The sequence below is a fragment of the Rattus rattus genome, chromosome 6 (genome assembly GCF_011064425.1).
Source record: "Rattus rattus isolate New Zealand chromosome 6, Rrattus_CSIRO_v1, whole genome shotgun sequence".
Taxonomy (NCBI): Eukaryota; Metazoa; Chordata; class Mammalia; order Rodentia; family Muridae; genus Rattus; species Rattus rattus.
This window is the reverse complement of record NC_046159.1, coordinates 144,808,260-144,832,316: the sequence shown is the minus strand read 5'-3', so window position 1 is coordinate 144,832,316 and position 24,057 is coordinate 144,808,260. Positions and strand designations below refer to the sequence as shown.

Sequence of the window (24,057 nt, the reverse complement as noted above, 5' to 3'; positions counted from 1 at the left end):
CCCCTACTTCTATTGGGAAGTCCTCCAAGAATAGTAAGTTCCGTAGGTATTGAATCTGCTTTACGTACAGTGAGAGATTATGGGGAGATCCCAGCTTGGACCTCGCTCTTCTTCTGACATTATTATTCTGACTCCAGAAGATGGATGAGTCTAAGCTTGTCTAAGGCTCTGAATTAGATCCCATAGATCAGAAGCAAAACTACAAAAACATTTGTTTAAACAAAACCTCTTGTTTAATTAACATAAGCTTTCCCTTTTACTAAAGACATTATACACATTGAACAGTTTAGATGGTCTCATAAGTGCTACACAGAAAATAGGTCCTATAGAGTAGGCCTTGAAAGACACACAGAAAAATGAAAGCTTCAAGTGTAGACCTTAAATACAAAGTCCACAAGCAACAGGACTCATGTTGAAGATTCAAGATTGATTAACTGTCTAGAATGTCTATGATGGTGGAGAATGAAAATGTTGCAGGCTGAAACCAAGTTACTTTGGGGTATCATTAGCTCTTTGACAGCTAGCTAATCGTTGGCTGTGCATCGGACTCACATCTTTGTGGCTGACAGGTAAATTCTTTTGGAGTATATTAACAGACTGCTACTTATGACCCAGCTAAAATGAATGCCATCAGCACATATCCGAAATGCACAGCTCATGCGTCCTCACTTGTCTGTAGTTTGCCAGCCAGCTCTTTCTACCAATGCATTTGAAGAAGGCTTGATTCATTGCTTTCCGACTTTAAAAACTGTGAATCTGTTACTATATTGGAACATGGTACTTGTAGCAACCTAAATCCTGTTCCAAGTCGGTGGTCACTCATATCTGGTTCCAGGACAAACTCTCCTATTCTCTTAGAGATGGTAGCTGTGTGTTTACATACTCAAGTTATACCCTTATACCATGGCAGAACCACAATGATTTTTCCACTAGTCTTGAATTTGGCACCAAATTCTTTTTTAAACATTGTGCATTCCAATAGCATAAAATTTGACCAGAAAACAAAACTCTCAAATAGAGATTCTTTTCATGTGAAACTTCATTAAAACAATCTCTTCCTCCTCTGAAAATGTACTGGAGAGGAAAGAAGTTTGGGTACATTAAGAGAGAACTTGAGGCTCGTGATAATCTCCCGCCCCTCCCCCCAACTCACGAATAGTTGCTATTTGTGGGCACGCTCATTTCCCAACTTCTGTCTGGAGAAGAGACTGCTGAAAGGTTTATTCCTACCCCTCTGGTGTTTCTTGAAAACTAGCATGGCTTAAATAAACTCGTCTGCTATAAAGGGAGATTAATGATATTTTTCCTTCCTGGAAAAAATTGACAACGATTTCTCTCAGAAAGAACATTGAATTTTTCTCTAAGTTAAAAAAAGTCCTTCAGCTGGGCACCAGAGCTCACATCAGGCTGGATGTAGGAAATAAGTTCATGTGGGAAGGAGGGAGAGGAAGGAGGGATAGAAGGTATAGGTGATGGCAGGAGGGAGTGAGGGAGAAAAGGAAGAAGGAAGGAAAGGAAGAACGTCGGGAAGTAGGTCGGCAGGGATGGAAGAAAGAGGGAAGGAGGGATGGCAAGATGGAGGAAGGCAGAGAGGACAGAAGAAAGAGGGCAGAAAATACTTCTCAGATAGCACTTAATGCTTTGGAGAATATTTATTTCTTTTTCTTCTAAGCCAAAATGAAATAGAAATTCCATTTAATAATACAGACTTTGTGTAGTATTGGGTGGAGGCTCTACATGATAGTCAAGGAGACACAGTCACTGGTCCCCTGTAACCTATTACCAGTTGAGAATGAGTCTCGGAGCTTATCAGCAGTGGAAAGAAACAATATGGCACATGCTTTACAGACTCTGCAAAAGCGACAAAAGATACCATAGAGACAAAGACACTCTGGCATTGTGCTCTCGCTCAGAGCTAAACTATTTTATGTATAATGAAAGCCAATGTAGGAAGCTGTTCTTCCAAGACAACTGGGCAACAAACCACCGGTTAAAATAATGATGCAACAAGCAAAAGAGAGTTCGTAAGGAATATGGAAATTATATCTGATCCGAATCAGCAATCGTTGGCCTGGAAAATGAGCAAAGTATTTCTAAGAAACCAGCGACCGGTTTTCGTCACAAGAGTGTGACATTTACCTGGGATATAAAATACCTATATAGCATTCAGTACTCCATACGCTTGACAGGCTAAAGATTTCATTTTAAAGGACAATAACTGCTGTTTCTCTCATGCTTCAGACTAACATCCAGAATGATTTGTTATATTGTACAAATTTTACAAATATTCATAATTACTATGAAGATTTACAAAACCCTACACCCCACAACAATTGCTAGATACTCAGTAAGATGTCCTACTGATTTAGTCAACTGTGGAGAGGAAGACACTTAGCATAATGTTCCCCAGGTACTATGTGCATCGAAATTCACAAAACAAGTATAGACTTCTCATCCCTGCTCTGGATTTGTTAGGATTTATTTCTGCTGTCTTTCCGGTTTCTCAACCTTGAAAATTTCTCTCCACAACATTCAGCATCTGACACAAAAGAAGAAAGATAGCATTGCAGGATGTTCGACATGGGGAAGACTTCTGAAGTCCCGACATCTTTTTAAGTGTGGTGTTCCTCGTGTGTCTGGATCTGTAGCTAAGTAGGTCACATTATGTGGAGGGAGAGGCTACTTGTTTTAGATGATAGCATGGGCCTGAGAAGCAGGAGACTGGTCATATGAAGGGCCTCTTTGGAACAAGGATGGGAGGTTAGGGTCTTGGGTCAGCCTTGTATTTTGAGGACGTGTTTTGTTTGCCCAGGTCAGATCTGGGTGTCTCAAGGTGAGCTGTCATCTTCTTTGACAGAGTTCCAGATACTCTGCCTGAGTTCACGGGGGAGTTGACATTGCTTCTTTCAAAAGAATTCTTTTCAAAGGAAAGTCTATTTGAATTCTAACCCCAGGCCCAACCAAAGACTAGTGATGCTTATGTAGCAGGCTTCAGATTTTCAAAAACAGTTATTAGATTTTGTATGCAGTTGGTTTGAACTTTTCAAAAGCTTAGTGATGCACATCTTATACTACTCAGAGGCAATGCATGCAAGGACGGTCAGAGAAGAGAGGGACAGTTATATCCTTGGAACCTGCGCGCGCTCTCCCCCGTCTCTGTTTCTATGTCTTTGTGTCTCTGTGTCTACCTCTCCGTGTCCATTCCTAGTTGTCTTACAATAAACAGGTGTGCGGGAGGATGTATAATACATGACTATATGTACATATAAATACATATTTATATATAATTTAGTACTCCCCCTAAATTTCCACCTAAAAATTTTATCAGATTTCATTTAAATCAATATATTTCTTCCTGATTAATGTGTGATTTTGGTTCAATAGTCTTCATCTTCATTTGCTGATTAAATGGTAAAAAAAAAAAAACAAAAACAAAAACAAAAAACTTTAGATTCTGCTTAGCTCACGGCAAGATCATTTTCCTCTTTAGTTGCCTGTCAATAGATTAAGGTTAAAATGCATTCATGGATTTCTTTTTCTTTTTACTTTTTATTTTACTTATTAAGAGAAAATCTTCCCCTTACCTGTGATTTTCTAAGTGGAAGGGTCATTTCAAAACTTCTCCACAGATTTGTCCGTTCCCTTGGAATATTCCAGACATACACTTTCCTTAGGAACTAGTGAGGTGTGTTTATGCTTTTAATTTTCCAGTTTGCCCTCGCCCCCTTTGTGTTCATGAGCTACAGTATTTTAAAAGCTTTAAATGCTTCATTTTGCCAATTCCTATTGGTCCCAGTGGTCTCTATGTAATGACATGTGGCCTTTCAGAGCGTGTTACATTTCTCTGTATTTATATTTGTTAGGTGTTTTAGAAATTCTGAACTTAAAAACTTCTGTGGGATACTTATGTGGTATTTCATCCTAGAGTGGTAAAGAAATCCATCCGAGGTTCCCAACACTTTATATTCTTGATTATGCAGCAGGTATCCAGCAGTACAGAAAGCTGCCATAAAGAGTTGTTACATTCACGTCTAAGTCTTCAACTTTGTCATGTACCCACCACGTGCTTCACTCTTATCAAACTAAAGAGTTTCGTAAAACTCATACTTTTCTAGAAAGGAAGCTGATAACTCTTCAAAGTACAAAGAGGAAAGATCTCAAGAAATGAACATTCTGAAAAATATAAATTTTGGAAATATTTAGAAGACCAAGATAATGGTTCTCTGAAGACGTCGGCAGTAACTTGAACCCTCAAAGCAAATATAAAATGGAAAGATTTCGCGTGTGAGAGAGAATGCTTTGAAAGTTTCTTTACAGGTAAAACATACTTCCAGAATGTCTTCTTGTCTCAGGGAAGGACTGAAAGTTTACTTTTTACTATTTCAGAGCTCAAATGCAGTTAATATCTCCATTGTGTTGTGAAATTATCAATTATCCACAAGCATGCTGTTTCCATATTAAATTATGATATACGATGCCTTGTTCGACCACAAGAGGGCAGCACAGACCGTTTTAACAGAATTCTTTCATGGTTTGAAAACATTTAAAAATATCTTTCTGAGAGATTATCTTCCTTCCTTCCACACCAAGGTGAAATTTAAAGGATATGTCTTGTTTATAAAACAGAAATATTTTTAATATAGTTCAGTGAGTGTTTCATGAAGAGAACAAGCCTAAGAACGGATGGACCGAGGTTTCTTTTATGGTTTATAGCAACCACAACACAGCTACTTAAAATTTATGGCTTAAAAAAAAAAAAACACCAGCAACAGACCAAAAAGTTCACATGGTAATCCTACAGTATCTGATATTCTGTACATTTTACCTCAGGCTTGCAAAGTGAAAAAAAAACAAAAACAAAATAAAAACAAACAAAAACAAAAATCTAACAATAACAAAAGACTCCAGAAAGATCAGAGCTGATTTAGTTTTACATTTTTCTCGATTATGAAAACCTATAACCTTTGTTTAACATTATAGTTATAATACATATCCCAGTGGCAAAATAATTTCCCTGAAAAGCAAGCTCAAAGTTACAGCCCGGATCATGTTGATAAATACAATGTGAAGCCTTTTAAGCAAGACACTGGTTTGAGTACTAGTACTGTGAGAGGTTTGCACAGTCAAATGAGTATGCGGAATAACTTAAAACACCTTTCTCGCCTCTCAGTACGACAGAAAGCTCTTTGAAGTAATAGAAACACTTTGCATGCTTTCAGTCTTTTTCCCCCCTTTTACAAAAATGTTTCCATTCTAGGTTCCTCGGCAGCCAGCAGAGGGCGCCCTCAAGAGACCAGCGTGTGCCTGGGCAGGCGGAAGTGCTCAGCTTTGGAGCGAAGCCTCTTTTCCTGAGGGTTGGCATACTTCCACTTGGACGGAGACATTTTCAGCTTTTTCCTCTTCTTATCTGTACACCACACCTTTTCGCAGTATTCTTCCACTCTCTGGAAGTTGCTGTAGCCAATCAGCTGCAAGAATTCCTTGTACCAGGGTTTTGTCCCCTGAGACATACCAGTTAAGGGAGGGCAGGGCATCTTGTGATGTTTTTCCTCTTCGTGGTCCTTATGAAACATCCCCTCCACTTTATGCTCTTCGACCACCTCCAAGGTGATTTTGCGCACAGTGTGGACGAAGCTGTGTTCTACCGTCTGGCAAAAGTAGGTCCCTGCATCCGACTTGCGGACTCTGAGGAAGAGCAAGCCCAAGTCCATCTTAACAACTCTGTCATCCGTCTTTACCTGAAAAACCCAAATCAAGCAAACAAGTAAGTAAACAGCAATGAGTATTGTATAGTCCAGAAAACATTAACCTGGGTTTCTTCCCATTACACATTCCTGATCACGCCATACAATTATGGTGGTCCCCAAAGTGCCAAGTAATTAAATGAACCCTGCACTTACTTAAATTGGAAGCCACATTTATCAATAATAGTGAGGTCATTTCCCCACCAATACATTAAGGAGCCAAACACATGCGCAAGAGAGAGCTTTCTCCCTAACGAATCTCATTAAAGAGGAGAAAAACAATCTGTATCAGCACAACAGTTAACAATAAAGCGGAGTGAAGATTTGCTGTATAAACCACAGGGCTGTTTAAATTATGGGACTCTTTCATTGACTGTCTCCTGTAAACCACCCACAAAAACATTTCAGCGAGCATCAAAATATCCTTGTTCAGACTTTATTAACAACTTCTGAAGGCAAACAAATGAAATCCAAATTCCACTGGAAAGGAACCTATAGTTTAGGGCAAGTTTTGTGATATGCTTGATGATCAAATAACTCCCATGTCTGCTTTGAACATAATTGCGCATCTTACCTCTTATAAATAGATACATATAATTCAGAGAAGAAAGCCATATGAAGGCTTTCGATGGGTGGGTCCTACTGTGTCTTCAATACCTGTATATGATTTAATATTGGGCAGAATTTCAAATACAGGTATGGCTATTAATTTGGTGACTGGAGGCCTTTATGTTTATTTTCTGACTTACTTTTCTTCATGAAAGAGGGAATAATGTAGAGACTAGAAAGTCTGCTGTGAAGGCAGTGTGCTCTGTATAGTGCTGTCCATCGCCACCTCTACCTTGCTTGGATAGACGGTGCTCGGTAAGGCAAATGTGTTTTTGTGGTTTTTGTGGTTTTTGTGGTTTTATGATCAGTGGTAGATTGTCAATCCAGACCACACTGGGAGAGTTCTCTGGGATAATACCAAACAAAAAGCTGCTGTCGCCATTGCAGAGACTACAAAATCAGGACTAGGCCTGATTACACCAGACTGAAAACTGGACCTTTCACATAAAGACAACATGGTGTTGGTCCTTCATACCTATGGAAACTTTAATTTGCGAGTCTTTCAATTGGAATATGTTTCTAGTTCCACAGGATGAATTAGAAGCTTGAGAGTGTAACAGTTGAGACAAAAGGAGCTCCAGATACTCTACACTCTTCATTCCTGATTCTCTTTAAGCCAAAGGCCTCTTCTCTGCATATGAGCAGACAGTTTTTGGTAATAGCTGGTCATAAGAATATTCTGAATACCACTCCAGCCTACTGACCTCTTTTCTAAAGTTATTTTTAAATTAGCATTGAGATGGGAATTTAATATCTAGAAGCTATTTTTTAAACTACAAAATAAATAACTCGATACTAAACATCTAACAGAGATCCAATAAGCTCTCAAGAGGCTTGTGTTGCAATCTCATTCCTTCTATGCTAGACTTTGGTACAGCCTGAGTTCACTCTGAATCTTCCCCTTAACTCCACATCTGTTTCGACCTGGGTCTGCAGCACCGTTGATGATACCAAATCAAAGGCAGCCTCCACTGGTTTTAAAACCTCGCATTTGCCGATGTGCCTTTCTCCTCTGGCATTTCCATGTTGCATGTGCTCATGAGTGGTTGTTACCTGTGCCATTTACCCTGCCCTGATCCTTTTCCTTAGTTCTTTGTTTTATCATCAGATTTCCTAGTCTTCCAAAAAATGAATTCCATGTATTGTGACCTTTCTATTTCTTTGTTTCAACCAGTTTCCCTAAAATGTCACACATTATACAGACAGTCCACTGCCTTTATGTTAATTTAAATAATACTAAGATTTATACCGGTCTTTAGCAACTATGATATACTAATCTTCCACTGAAACTACCCCTTCCATTTGCCGCTTCCCAATTCTAAAAATTATATAATCATTCCAGGACTCGCAAACTCTATCAATGAATACTTATATTTATCTCTCTGCCTATCTGTCTGTCTGTCTATCTATCTATTATCTATCTATCTCCTATCTATGTGTCTATCCTCATAGACAACTTGTAACAAATCCATATGAACATTTCTTCAGTGGTGACCAGCAAAAGATGCTTTGTCCTCATTGGTTTTTATGCCAGTGTCAGACTGCACACTGCTCTGCCTGACTTGGTCTCACAGCAGACTTCCTGAACCTTCCTTCTGTCCATTCTTTCCATCAGATCCTCCTTAGCAGTGTTGGGGGAACTCTGCTCTCTTCACTGACTGGGAGGATTTTCTATGTCTGCTGATGAATGGCATGATGTAGCCCTGAGAAACGGCTATATACTGCATATATCCTTTTCCGGTCACATGACATTTCTCCTTCCTTTCGATCTTTGTACCTCCTCACCTCCTCTCTACATGTGCAATGCAACGTTACACATACATGTATCACAGAGGTTTTCCCTGGCATCCTTCATCTTTTCTTTAACAAACTAATAGCGACCTACACTTCTTCAGAGCCTTTGCTTGTCCATGAAGATGTGAGTCCCTCAGGTGACCAGCATGACAAGCTGTTTCCCACAGCAGGGAGCCAAAGTGATCATTTCTGAGGTTAGCAACTTTCCCACAAGTATGTTTTAAGTCACTGTGTTTGTTATTCCAAGGCCAATACTTACTTAAAAACTGTATTTCCTATCATATGGAAGATGGAGCACGGTATTAATATTTGTGTTTACCATAAAATGTGACTCATTTTCAAAACTTAAATGTTTTCCAGATGTAAGAAAAGCAAAGATGGGTTCATCACACCGATGGTATGTCCCAATCAAATGAGCCCAAACAGCATCCCTATGTAGTACGATGTAGAAAAAGGAAGCATTTGAAATAAGTGTTGGAATATGAAATTACATGACATACAGTGCAGTAGGACGAAAGTTACACACACACACACACACACACACACACACACTAATTATAGTTATTGTTCCATATTATCTTACGGAGACAATCATTTCCATAAAAAAAATCATCATACTAAATAATTTTAAGGGTATGCAGACTTTTAAATTTCTTGTTTGTAAAAATTTTCAACAATATAAGAATGTTTTATTTCAAATATTGAAAGATCAATACAACAAGAATACAAACCATTCATTTCTCCATTCTTCTAAATATCTAATAAACCCTTTAAGATGTGTCAGAGTTCAAGCAGACATTACATCTTTGAGAGCAGGTGACGGGGACATCCAGAATACTTAAAGAATCAAATATTTCCTTCCCTAATTCTGTCTGCTTTCATTCCTGGTACTGCCACCATGTATTCTCTTCTAGCCTATGTATGTACGTATGCTCATATATATGTATATATGTATGTGTGCATGTATTACTGTGTGTGTGTGCATGTGTACACACACCCAGAGCACATGTGCCATGGTGTGCATGTGGAAATGAGAGGACAGCTTGTAAGAGGTCTCCTTCCACTAGGTTGGTCCCATGAGCAACCTCATCCTTGACAACAAGCACATTTGCCCACATTGGCCCACTGGGCCAGTTCACACACCAGCAAGATGATTTCATAGGAGCAAAGCATTCCCAACACTCTTTCATCTGTTTTTTTTTTCTTTTCTTTTTGGGTATTTTTTAAATTTACATTTCAAATGTTATCCCCTTTCCTGGTTTCCCCTCCAGAAACACCCCATCCTAGTCCCCATCTTCCTGCTTCTATAAGGGTCCTCCCCACACACACCCACCCCCCTCCACCTCCCCGCCCTGGCATTCCCCTACACTGGAGCATTGAGCCTTCAGAGGCCCAAGGGCCTCTCCTCCCACTGATGCCCAACAAGGCCATCCTCTGCTACATATGCAGGTGGGCTATGGGCTACTCCATGTGCACTCTTTGGTTGGTGTTTGTGTGTGTGTGTGTGTGTGTGTGTGTGTGTGTGTGTGTGTGTGTGTGTGTTTTTTTCTTTTCTTCAGTGAAATCTTTTCTAGTGTATGCTAGCTCATTTACATTTTTGGCCTAGGTTTAAATTTCATTTGCTTTCTAATACCTCCCTTACAGCTCATAAGAATCTTTATGTTTAACATATTCTTTAAGTCATTTTCTTTTCAATACAATGTTCCTCTCTTTAATCATGTGACAAGGTCATGAAGGGAACTGGTGTTCCTATTTTTCATGAGTCATTAAACAACAAGTGCTGGGCTCAGAATACAGTGTAAACAAAATGTATCAATTTGCCCTTGGGTGCTGTATGTCCGTGAAAAGGGATCTAACACTCATATTTCCTAGAACTCCCTAATAGTGATCTGAATAGCAAGGAAGACAGCATGATTCTGGTAACAGCCCATGACTCAGGAAAGACAGCTGCAGCACACGTAAGTAAGGACGGTCTAGGGCATTGGCTTCACTAGAAAAAACATGCACCTACAAACACCTACAGTGAGTATCATCTTCTGTCTCCCTCCTGTCTCCTGTTAGAGTGAATAGCACATGAAAAACTCGCCTTGCACCTAGTCAGACAATTAATGAAAAATAGATGAGCTCTAAGCACGTGTTCAGTCAAATTAGGGGTTTGTTTGATGTCTGATATCATAAGGTAATATTTCATCCATAACTACATGTTGAAGTTTGAGAAGCACCTCACTGTAGGCATATAGAGCCCAGATCATATCAGAGAAACACGACAGTTACCATGGGAATTGTTTTACGTTGGTTATTTGCACAACAAAAATGATGTTATTCTCGTAATTTTTTTTTTTTGCCCTTCTTGGTTACAGAAAATTCACATTTTCCCCCCAAGAATAAGTGCTATTACAATTTCCAGTGTCCACTGTGTAAGTTACATAGCCTTAAAAGTTGAATGTGCCTTCTGCGATTAATGGATACCTAAAAATAAATACGACTTAGAAATTTGCACTCGCATTCCTTCCGTGATTTAATTCTTCTGCTTTCGATAACTTAGTCACACCCATCATCAAATCTTAATTACAGCATAGTTTTCACACAGCTGTGATTGTCCTCTATCTGCAGTCCAGATTTCTGTGGTCAAGAAGATGGCACAATAATACATCATTCTATCAAATATTCTTCTGGGCAATCTATACGAACACAGAATTTCTTGCTAAAAATGGTTTTAATATTCTTTACTACAAATATTGATTCAGGCTGTGCCATTATATCAAATAAAAACGTAACTGCATCAGGAGCTGTGCACATCTGGTCAGAAGGAAGCAGTGGCCCCCATGTGTACAGCCACGTGGTCCCATGTCTCTCAATGGAAAGAGGCAGACATGGACCTTAAATTGGATCAACACAGAATACATTATAACCAAGTAACAAAATCAATTTTATCAAAAAAAAAATTGGACTGCCAACAATATATTGTTTTACGTATCTGACCCATATTTGATATAAACAATGGTCGACTTAGAGAAAAAATATATCTGGTAAGATAAAAGTAAGTTTTTTATACTAAATTATATCTAATATATATGACAGAGGTTATTGCCAACTAGAGAGTGGACTGCTTCTTGTCTCCTTTGTGGAAGTCTAGGATGGTACAGGGAACAAATGTGAAAAAAAGGAAAGTTGGTTTTTTTTTCTAACAAATGATGACACTGAAAGTCATCATGAATGAGAATTGAAATTTGAGTAACCACCATATTTAAAACATCCAAGATGTGCAAAATGGCTTGTAGAATAAAATTTCTTGCTATGTGAGATTGATGGCCTACACTTGATCATTGTAACCCAAGGAGTAGAGAACTCAGTCTTAAAAGTTGTCTTCTGACCATCACCTACATGACCTCACTGACACATACACATCATACACCATGCAATGTATGCATATATCCTGTGCAGTGCACCCACCCACGCGCGTGCGCACACACACACAAACACACACACATACACACACACGTACACACACACACACACACACACACACACACACACACTAGCAATAGTCACAGAAATGAACAATGCTGACAGATTCATGCTTGGGTCTATCAGTGTTGTTTGCAGAAATGACTGTTACTAACATAACAGAAGTTACAATGAATATTTGTACGATGTTCAGTTTCTACCAGAATGAAGGAGAGATACCTTGAATCAAGGATGTGGTATACACCGTGGTGAGGAGTTTTAAAGGAAGTAAGACATGTACGACAACAGTGTCACCTTTACAGCTCATCCGTGTCTACTAAATTATGTAGCTATCTATTATGCAGATGTGGAATTGGACTGCTTTCGATCATTCCAATGGGCATTTCGGGAAGAAGGTGGGAGTGTGGAGAGAGATGATCCAGGGACTATAAAAACAAACAAGAGAAATGTAGGCAAATCATAGCAATTTGCTAATAGTTAATCAGGATTGACTAATTTATCTAACAGGAACGAAAAAGAATCAAAAACAAGAAGGAGAGCCAGAGAGACGAAGAGAAGTTAAGTCTAGGGTTTCCGAGTAATCAGCAACTTGCACTGGCAAACTAACCTGGTTTCTGGGTCTACGCGTACATAATCACTGGGGTCATGGGCACTCAGAAACTTGGATCAAAACTAAGTCTTAAAGGAATGTCATTAGCTGTCCAGAGACAAGAATATCAGAATGGAGGAAAAGAGGAAAGAGGAGAAAGTTCAAATATAGAAAAGCTTACCACAGGGAACTGTACAACTGTCCTATAAGTGCAGCTTAACACTGGGATTCCTACTGGCCAAAAGAACGAGGAACATATGAGCGATTCTAAAATTCACTATATCTCTAAAGCATACTTTGAAATGTGCCCTTTGGGGAAGTACATATTTCAGGCACTGAGTTCTGTGGAAATCTCCCCTGTATATCATGAAAGGAGAGATGTGCAGAGAGCAGCAGGGAATGCAATGCACTGATTTTCTTAAGGTGGATATCTCACTGCAGATGAAGGGAGACGCCCAAGGGCAGTTCAACCAAAGCTGCCCTACCTAGATCAAAACGCGTGATCACGTTTAATTTTCTTGACCACCAAACCTGCATTCTATGACAAGAGCAGTCAGGAAATGAAGGGAATTAGCATTCCCTTCACATGTGTCTGCAGAGGGCTTCCTGTACGGCCATGTTAGCTGGTTTCATCAAAAGCCTGACAAGACCAATGTCAGAGGGAGAAAACACATATGCATCTGCTTCCATAGATGCAGGGCAATACAGTTCATAGCCAAAGATTCTCAGTGTTAGTTTGAAGAATTAACCAAAGAGAGATTTCTCTAAAGCTCTGGGTGCATTCGGGTTCTCTATTCACAGTACAGGAATTGTTTGGGATCACTAAGCAAGCTAAATGACTATCTCAGAACAAGAAAATAGTTAGGACATAGGATATTATGGAGTTTTCATTTCCATTGAAACTGAAGGTCTGAATATTTGCCAACTGCAAAATGTTACTTGTTTAAAAAATATTTTTAATGGGTTAAAACAAGAAACATCAAAAATTACTAAGCGGATGTTTCAAAAGAGGCGATAGTTTATGCGCTGTGTGTTGTGAAAACAGGAAAAAGCAAAGAATGCTGATTCCAAAGCAAATGCCACACTTTCTGTTCATGTGTGTAAAGTCAAAAGCACAGACATGGCTGTCTTTGATCCCTTACATTTCTTGTCTTTGGTTAGTATTAATAAAGGAGAATGAGTCAAATAGCAACCAAGATGGTGGATGAAACATGGAGCCTTATACTCTGTAACTCTTCTACTTTAGAAGATAAAACTTTTCTATATACAGTAAATACAGAAGTAAGAACTCTTAAGTTAGGTGGAGGGAGTCACTGATCATCAGGTTAAAAATGAATATTGCATTTTTTGGCAGGATTTAAGTGACTTTGATTAATTTGTACAGCTAAGTGGATTGACTAAATGTGGAGTTAAAAATGGTAACCTTGGCAATGATATTAAAACAATATTGGGAATAATTTGCAATTCAAGATATGGGGCCAATGTGTGCAATGCTCACAGTACGGTACACTGAAGTTATATTCTTTTTAAAACATACAACATGCAATTCCCTTTAAACTAAGTATTCACAATGGTAACATCAATACTAAGAGGGGAGATGATGATTCTTCTCTATTTACCAAAACAGAGATCGTGCACGGGATTGCATTGATCATAGGCACCAGGTGTATTCTATTTTCACATTGCCCCCAAATTCTTTCCAAGAAATTTGTGACAGGTTTTCAGCTTACTACTGAAGTCTAGTCTTCTTACAGCATCATTAGTATATTTTATGACCAAAGAGCAAATCCCAGAAGACTGAATGTCAAAGATGTTGTTCACACTGTTGCTTTGGTTTTAGTGAGAATTCATGTAATGACATTTTAGTGCTCACCAGACAGTGAAGAGTTGGTGCTTCCTGATAGGGTGTTTTCTACAAAACACTTTTGACAATACTACTAAATGGTAAGGTTTCAGTGTATCAGGATTTTCATTAACCTTTAAATCTAGGGTCAGAATATTTTTTTCATGAAGAGCGATATAGTAAATACCTTATTTCTTGTGAATCATGGTCACTACTGTCACTATTCTTAACTATTAAGCATGCAAATCTTAGCAAATAATGTGTGTTAAGATATCTACAATTTCCTGAGTTCTAGAATATAATTTAATGCATTTTAATGGAAGAAAAATATTTAAAATTTACAGCTAAATATTTTAACAAGAAATACTGTTTTTCCTTAATAATGCTAGGACTGAAAATCTGCAATTATTTGGGGGCCTTATATTTGCAAGTATGTAAAATTGTAGGAATTACGGATCAATAAACCAGGGAAAGGCAATAATGTAGAGTTCCTTATAAAAGTGGTTTTCTTTTGCAATCATAAGAAAATAACAATTTACATCCGCTTCATGTAAAGTTTGGTCTGTTATCTTTAATGAAAATGTTATGTAAAAACATATGTGCATACCAAATTTAATTAATGACAGCAGACCATTAGACCATCTACCCCTCATCTGTGGATGAAGTCACACTATCCACTTAAGTCAACTATTGTCCCCCACCCATCCCCGGTCAGAGGAAGAGACGTCATTGTTTCTTGTCTTCTTGAGCTTTGCCTTTAATGGTGGAGTCATCTCTCTAGCCCAGTCTTTCCCTTCCTTTAGAATACAACCTGTCACTTTTCTCTCTGACTAGATCCTCTCACACATGTTCTTTATCTGGCTTCCCCAGTTAGCTGCACATCCTACCCCCCTCTGGCTTCTTCCTTCCAACTATAAACAGAGCCAAGTCCCATATTTCAAAAGAAACAAACTAAAGCTCATGGTTCCCCTTGTCTCCCAGTTCTTCTCTTCTCTCATCTTAGCTCTGGTACAACCCTCTGTGCTGTTTCTCATTCAACCCAGATGCATGTGTCTGTAACCCTATTGCTTGATGGCTTCTTCTCTAGCTTTCCCATACACTGTTCTTACTAGAAACTGAGTACGTGTTTCCAGCATTTGGCAAAAGATGTTTCTGATTACCATATCCTACCCAATTTCTTCTCATAAGTTCTATCATATCCCTGTCTGACCTTTCTGTTTCTAATCGTTTAAACCACTCTACTCTAAAAATACTGGCAACTTCATTTCATTTCCTTAATGTATATGATAATACCTTTTCAGAGAAATGTTGGAGGTTTTAAGTAGGTTACTGTGTGTAGAATGCTCAGAACAGCTCAGGGCACACAAGAAGCATTGAATGAATGATAACTATAATCATTAATTGTTTTCTATTTCTTTTATAATCTGTCATCTAATTTTCTCTTAAATATGATTTTCCTCTTTGTTCATAGCATTAGTTCCCCTTAGTTCTTAATTGTTCATTGTCCATTCTCTCTCCATTCCCTCTTAAACTGATCAAAACACAGTAACTTCACAGCCCATGGACTCTTACGGAAGTACCCCAATTTCTATTTGCTTCAGTTTCTTTACCTACAAGGGTTCAGCCCCAGAGCACTGCAGAGGATAGAAGAATTTATGGACACAAAATGCTTAGTGTATTGGAAAGCACACAATCGCAGAGGATACAGCAGTTCACGGAAATGCAAGAGCTCTTTTTAACCAAAAGACACAGAATAGAAGAAGACTCAGAAGTCACACGAAAGATGAAAACCCACTGTTGCATATACTATTAACAGTTATTCCTGATATCAGAGCTTAAAGTGGGGAAAGCTCAAACTGTGGCAAGGGCTTTTAGATTCTTAAACATGACGGAAAATGGCTTTGTCAGGGAAGCTGAAGCAGCCTGCTGAAGGGTCGTAGGGATTACACTGCAGATGTCAAATGTCTGTACTACTGCTCTGAGATGTTTCCCACTCGCTCTTCACCCCCAAGCATCTGAAACTGTATTTATATTCTGACTTCAGAAGATTTTGTCATTTTGTAGAAAGAACATTTAGTAGAACTAGATGTAGTCCTGAGTTTATTTTATTAAGTGTGAGTTATTACACATTCTGGGTTTCAATTACTTTGATTATAAACTATGTTTTTAGAATGGTTGTCATAGACTATACAGTTCCTCCATATTCGGACAACGGATGACGATAAGCTAACACTGAGTCAGGAAATCTTGAGTTTAAACATCGGGTATGTCACTGATTGTGTATAAACCCTCTCAACTTCAGTTTCTCTAAGTGTAAGAAGAGAATAATCATGTCTACTACTCAGTTGAGAGATCTAGCAATAATAAGGAAGGCACGTAGCATAGATCCATGGTCAGTAGGTTTGCAACAAAGAACAACTTCTTTGGTCAAATGTATTCTAATGATTGTTTTTTCCTTAGCATATCACAATGCTATGTCTAGCAACCAGTATATTTAACTTATTCACTGAATATTTGATATGCTTAATAACTATTAAAAACATAATTAACAATGGAATATGTCCCGAATAAAATAGTTTGAAAGACATACTAATATTTAAAGATCTAATAAAATGCACAGGGATTGTTCCCATGTGGTGTATTTAAGGAAACTGGAAACTGTAAGATATATATTTGAGAGAAAGTCTGGTACCCAGAGCTTATACGGCACACACACACAAGATTTTAGATGTATGGCAATGCAGGTGTACACATTCTAAAGAATAACATGATCAAATATTTGATCCACACCACAAGATTCAGTATAAGAGGTATTTATGGACACTTCAAAGGAATAAAATTCTTAGAATCAAGGATTTAAGTTGAATAGGAGGAAGGGGTTTATACTCTGTGGTCTGAGAAGTTAACAATCTTTTCCAAGTTTATGAAGTGAGGAATAAATTTTGATTGTTATTGCCAGGGGTGGTGCACGCAGAAACCTCATAAAAGCTAAGAATTTGACTAAGCAAACTTCAATATCCTTCATTATGGTCGACATTTGGCAATATGATTACTATGTCTCAAAGTAAATAAGACATAGAAATGATAATAAATGCAAAGGTTCCATGAAATGCAACTCAGGGCTTACTTTCTAATTATAGAATCTATGCATTTGAAGTTAGCAGTTTTGTTTTATAGTAACTTGTGAATAATTAAATGCATATATCGCTATGCTTAATGATTAACTCTTTGACTGTGCTATGACGTTCATGTAGAGAGTCAATGCAGGATTCTATAGATCAGTAGCTGTATATGTTAGAGAAATTAGCATGCAGTTGGAAAGAAGGTAGACATAATCAGCAAGACGGGAGAGAAGCTCAGAGTTGATGGATGCATCATGTCGGAATGACTTCCAAATGAGGCAGATTACATTGAGTTCCAAATGAGAACCAGAGCTCACTGAGTGAAGAAGTCTACCGATGAAAGAATTACTTCTGTCTTCTGAAGACTTCTGACTGCAGGAACTGTGGACTGTTCCCAGGACCCCCCTCCTGCCAAGTGTTGCAGTGTAATTTACAAAGCATTTCATCTCACATTTGAGAAGGGGAAATGTATTGGCAGTGAATAAACAGTTTAATTTGGTGAGGAATGCTGCGTTTGCTTTGCCTATATGTGTGTGCGATGGTACTCTGCCATGAAAATTCAGGAGAGCTTTTCTTTCCTGGTAAACTTCCATTCTTATCTATGAGCCACGGCACATTGAAGCTCTTCTTAAGTTATTGCTTTTAAATTTTTTATCATACAATATATTAAGATCATGTGCTTCCCCTCACCCAGGATGTCCCCACCTACCTATCCACCCAAAAGAAAGAAATTAGACAGACAGACACACATACACACACACACACACAGAGAGAGAGAGAGAGAGAGAGAGAGAGAGAGAGAGACAGAGACAGAGACAGAGACAGGGAGACAGAGAGACAGAGAGAGTGATTCCAAAAGAATGCTGGCTACAACAGTGCACATCTTTAATCACTGCACAAGAGAGGTAGAGGCATGCAAAAATCTAAGATCCAGGCCAGCCTCATGTGCAGAGGGAGTTCAAGAACAGGCAGAAATACTGGCTGAAAACAAAATAAAACAAAACAAAACAAAACAAAAAATCCAAAATAAAACATGAAACAAAACAAGCATGGATTTGGCTTCATGATGTCCAACTATCCCTTGACATAGGACCTGTCTGGGAGTGGTTGATATACCCAATGACACAACATTGGAGAAAACCAAGCTTCCATTTGCCAGTAGTTACCAATTGCAAACACTTTTAGATTAGGTGTGGATCTGAGCCCCTTTCGGTCTTGCAATGCCAGGTCTCCATCTGACTTGAACTGGTACAAGTCTTCTTCTGTAATGAATATTCAGGGAACCCAGAATTTATAAATCTCATATGTCTCAAAAATGTACTATATGACTACAGACTACAGGTGTTAGGTTTTTAGTTTTATCAAAGCCTAAAAAAAGAAGTATTTCCTGAGGACTTCGTAGTTTAGACTTCAGGGACAGATTTATCACCAGTGAAAAGGCTGTAGTAGTCATTTCTACTGATCACCTATCAGACATGTGCTCCTGGCTCTTCTCTGTGCACAAGGCAGGGCTGTAGGAATCCCATCAATCACTCAACTTGAAAATGTCTCCTTAGCAAAGACCATCTGTACTGTATTCAACAGGATGAATTCTTCCCACCGCTATGAGCATTCTTCTTGCTAATTGGAAATGCCACTTGTGAAAACAGAGTTGAAATCTTTAATAAGCATCAGCCATCTCTCCTCCTTGAGGCTCTATGCCCTGGATGCAGCCCACTCCACCCCCATCACCTTCACGTTCTTATAACCATCTCCAGGCCATTCCAGGTGTGCCTCTGGCCCTGGCTCTCTAAGTACAGAAGTAACTGCCCGTAATCCTTAAGTGACCTGGAAAAATACCAAAACCACTCCAAATGTGGAGAGTGGTGAGGCTTGCCTTTGTTTCCAGTGAATTAGAGCCCTGTGTCAGTGTCTCAGATTGATTTAAATCTTTATTAATATTGACATTACTATTATTTTATATGTTAATACGTTTGGTTTGCTATTTTTCAGGAATGCTGACTTGGTAGGTAGATTATAGTTTAATATATTTCCATGACATTTATCATGAGGATGTAAGTACATTTAGCAAGAAATACAGGAGTTATCAATGTGCATAATTTAAAATATGAATTCATACACTATGTAAAATCTAATGGAAATGCTCACATTATGTTTATAAAAATCTACATTTATAATAGGTAATTTTATAAGTACAATAATAACGAAGAAAATTTACTTTTTACAAATTGAGTTTGTATGTGTGTTGAGAAGCATGTGGGTAGGAGTGTATTCGTAGGCTGGAAGACAACCATTGTATCATTTCTTAGCAACCTTTCATGCTGTGTTCTTGAGACAGGTACTTTCACTAGCCTGGAGATGAGAAAGAAGCCTGGCTGGATCCTAAGCCCCCAAGATTAACCTACCTTACCCTCTCCAGCTTTGGTATCTACAACTCCATCAAGTTTGGGTGTTTTATATTCTAGAACGAGTAAGACATATTTAGCTCAACATGATTTCATTTTAAACACCCAAATCACCTATTTTCTTGTTCCACGCTCTAGGAAAGACACCAAGTGGGAACACATAGCTATGAGTTACCTCTTCCTTTCTTACGTCGCGTCCCTTCTGTACAAACCAGACAACTTTTGTTTGTAGTGATCAAGTATCCAGCAAAGTACTAAAGCTGTTTCTATGCCATAAGCCAACTCTTCAGTCCTATCCAGCGCTCTCACAACAGAAAGCAACAAATAGTATCGCTTTGAGATTGGGGACTTTCAAGTTAATTTTAAAACTCTACTCAGGTCATACATCAACGTGGCCATTTTCCTGGTTGATCATTTCTATGCAGTCATTAGTCAGTTATTGAGATTATGGAAATTAAGAAGGCAAGTAGATGATGAAGTGGATTGGAATGTGGCGTCTGGGAAGTTGGCTCTAAAATATGGGGCAGCAACCACAGTGATAAACTACATCAAAGGGAAACTCACTGGAAATCAGTGACAGTGTTTCCTGATAAGGCGGGGAGAGGCTTGAGTATAATATGTAAAAACAAGGCATCATCTGATTTCCTAAGAATTTTCACCCTCACATTCAAAGCTGACCTCTAAACTTCCTAAGATTATGGCCATACTTTCTCTTGCTCATAATCCTAGAAGCTGGAGTTCCTGCACTGAATCCCAAGTGTGCTTAGATACAAACAAATTAAAAAAATATAAAGTGGGATAACCATGTTGGCGCCCAGTAATGGCATCCATGGTCTCTTGCTTCTCAATGAGCCCAATAACATAAAGCACAGTTTGGTGTCGCCCATTGTGACATGACCCAAAAAAATATTCATTTTTTTCTATTTTGTTTAAGTTTCTTATTTTTGCATAAATCTGAGGACAGCTAATATCAGTTCTAAAATTACTCTGCTGTAGCAGAAGAGGCAAGAGTTTTCATTTGTTCTAAAGGTAATACAAGTTACATCATACATAGGTAAAATACATTTGAGCTGGGTGGTGGTGGAACAGGCCTTTAATCCCAGCACTCACAGAGGCAGAGACAGGCAGAGTCTGAGTTCAGGATGAGCCTGGTCTACAGAGTGAGTTCCAAGGCTATGCAGAGCTAACTCCTGAGGGCTACGGCTATCAGTCACCGCTATCTGGTCCTAACGTTCTTCAATCTTGATCTCTAATGTCAGATTGTTTTAGTGGTTGGATCTGGAGCCAGTTCTGATAGTTCTGTATAATACCAGACACTGATTTTTATATTTAGGGAGGGAAACAGATACAGTGTTTCAGGAAAATGACTTGTTTAAAGAAATGTGCAGTTCTGGGGTTGGGGATTAAGCTCAGTGGTAGAGCGCCCTGGGTTTGGTCCCCAGCTCCGAAAAAAAGAAAAAAAAAAAAAAGAAAGAAAGAAATGTGAGGTTCGTCTTCAGCATACACTGGGTAAATTATAACGATTGATTTTTTTCTAATAGTTACCCACAAATTGCTGCCCAAAGCACTGCTGGGCGGCGTTGCCGTGCCGAACATCCTGCCTGCGGAACCTCCTGGAAGAAAGGAAATGTAGGAGATTCTGAGATTTCAGTTTCCTGTGTTTCAAAACACAGCCAACCACCCCGAAGATTCCGGCAAAGTTCTGTTGTCAGAGAAAAAAACATTGCCTGTTGCATGAAACTAGCATAAACGCCAAGCTTTACGCTTTGACTTCTCTGGAGTATTTTCGATGGCTAGAAGATCTATTGCAACACTCTTCTTTAAACGTTTATATTAAGTTTGAATTCCAGATCTCCAAATGGTAATTTAATACACTTCTCATTGCATTATCAAACAACAAGAAACGTTTAGTTTGCAAAGGGTTGACAGCGGGTCTATGCGGGTAATTCCAACAGGAATAGTTATTTGAGTAGGAGGTGCTCTTAGATATCACGAAGCACAAGGAGGGAAAAGTTATTTGAGTCCAACTATTTCAACTTATTAGAGTCTCTGTTTTTTCATTGCTACTGCACTTAATTCTTCACGGAATGCCAATGAATGCTAAATAAGGATGAAAAGTTTTTCTCATGAGAAAGGCAAAGCTGGAAGATATTGGTTAACAAATTTCAGGTTAATTTCATATATAGTATTTGTTTATTTGTTTAAATGGATTGCCAATCAATCAGAGAACATAGCAAGAAGGCCCAGAAGTTTACAAAATTCTTCATGTATCATTCTATCATTGTGTTGTGCTACTGAACAAAACCTTATAATAATAAAAGCAAAGGTAAGAAGTTTCTGGGCATTTTTTCTTTTTCTCTTATGCTACTGTGAACAACTAGTCACAACGGACACCAGTGAGGGTGTGACTTCAACCGTCAGTATTGCTTCCTCTCTTAGAAGACCATGGCTTTGCTCTGCTGCTCAATGGTGATTGTGGGAGAGGGTATTTAAAAGAGCGAGGAAGGAAAGAGTTTCCATATCGCAGAGATGGTGTTTGATTGAGATTATTATACTAGCCATTTGAGGATAATGAAGACAACATTCTAGATCATTCTAGATAAGAGATTCGAATGGTATATAAATAATTCTAAAATGTGTTTGTGCATTTATGAGAAGGTTACATCTTCCTGAGAGCTTCCAGTTCCATTGCAGTACCCCAATATAATTGTCCTTTGTACCAGGTTCAAATAAAACCTGTGTTATGATCAAAGGAAGGAGAGTGTTTGAGGAAAGGAGCCTCACATTATTTAAGGCTGCATATTTTTTTTATATCCCTTACTTCTTAGAAACTTTTACAGAGGACACTGGAAATAGACAAACGGAGAGCCAGGAGGAAAGGAGCCAAGTCCATAGATTATAGTGTATTTGGGAAGGTCACTTAAAGAAGCGGCCAGATTGTGAAGTAAAGTATTTCCCTTATTGACTCATTTTCACTCCGAGAGCAGAAAAAAAAATGCTTATGTAAATGACCAGTTTTCTCTTCCAGCTTCTATTCGGATCTGAGGCAGACATGATCCTATAAAAGCAAACTATTTTCTCTCCACGTGCTGGAACTTACCCAAAAGCTTTTCCTTCAGGAGTGAGTGGTGGCCGAAAGGAATCTGCCACAGTGAAAGATCTCTAGTACCGTGACCTGAGTTAATTCATTTAAAAGCCAGGCTCCAGACACTGCATAGTATGCCTTACTGCTATCCTGTGTCTGATATTTTGTACATTTATCTAACCTTTTCTGAGCTACTCTTTTAACCTATTCTTATAAATATTACCAACCATGTGGTTTCATACTTTTAAAAGCTGCACAGCAAAAGAAGTACTAGCTCGGGAAACAGGTACAACTTAACATTATTGTGGGCAGCTCATAAGCAATTGGTGCAAGGTTTACAAACAGCTTTTTTAATGATTGCCAATGACGGTGCATCAAAAATTTACCATATTTGTAAATTATCCCATCGTAGCATGACTAAAGATAGACAATAAAGGAATTTAGAGAAACATTCGATGAACTTTGTCCATACACACACACACACACACACACACACACACACACACACACCTTGACTTTAAAAGTTTAAAGAGAGGATTTTAAATGATAAAGCTTTGATGAGCTAAGAGTATTTACATGATTAATTCATTACACAGCACTTTGACATATTTGTGACATCTTATTATAGCTTATAAAATCTCTGTATTTTGTGTCAGTTCAGCATAAATTTAATCAAAAATTTAAAACCATGAGTTTAAAGCAATCCCTTTAGATGAGCCCCGGACTTTCATTCTCTCCTGGGTCAGGGACTAGCATGGTCCATCTGAGCACACCATGCCTTTGCATAATTAATTCTCTTTAACCAAAAACCCCCATAGACTCCTTTGTAAGAGTGTGCTCAGCTTTATAGAGAATGCAATAAAACATTCTGTACATTGCACTTGGTCAAGTACCCAAAGTGCTCAGAGGTGAGCCATGACCAGTGCTGTCTGTGGCTCCACTGGCCACATGAGGCTTTGGTTTCCTATAACAAAGGTCATGCTTTGTTTCTTCATATGCCGAGCTTGCAGGACAGCGCACCTGCAGCAGGTCGACAAAGGATCCTCATCCTTTAAAGCACCATTGCAGCTGTATTCTTCAAGAATGGATTGGAGTACCTACAAGCCTTTGTACTCACGAAATGAGTCACTCACGTGCTTAGGACAGTTGGTAAATTATTTTACCCACACTTCTTTGGAAGGCCCACTTCATTTTTGGCTTATTCTACTCTGTCTATAAATCCTTCTTTGAATGCTAATTTCCTAGAGTCAAATAAATAAAAGTTTTGAATTGGTGAAGACTGTTATGTTTTTGTGTGTAAGACAGACAGAGAGACAGAGAGAGAGGGGGAGGAAGAGAGGGAGGAAGGGGGGAGGGGAGAGAGGGGGAGGAGGAGGCAGGGAGAATATGAGAGAAAAA

At 38.6% G+C, this 24,057-nt stretch overlaps 1 protein-coding gene across 1 annotated transcript in view; it reads right to left on the bottom strand.

Moving 5' to 3' along the window:
- Nucleotides 1-4,469: 4,469 nt before the first annotated feature.
- Nucleotides 4,470-24,057, bottom strand: part of Sema3e (semaphorin 3E) — a 250,760-nt gene continuing 231,172 nt past the window's right edge. The window contains 4 exon segments of the mRNA XM_032907052.1: nt 4,470-5,738; nt 19,750-19,836; nt 19,839-19,877; nt 21,115-21,187. Of these exon segments, the coding sequence (XP_032762943.1) occupies nt 5,286-5,738; nt 19,750-19,836; nt 19,839-19,877; nt 21,115-21,187 (652 nt within the window). The 3' untranslated portion in view covers nt 4,470-5,285.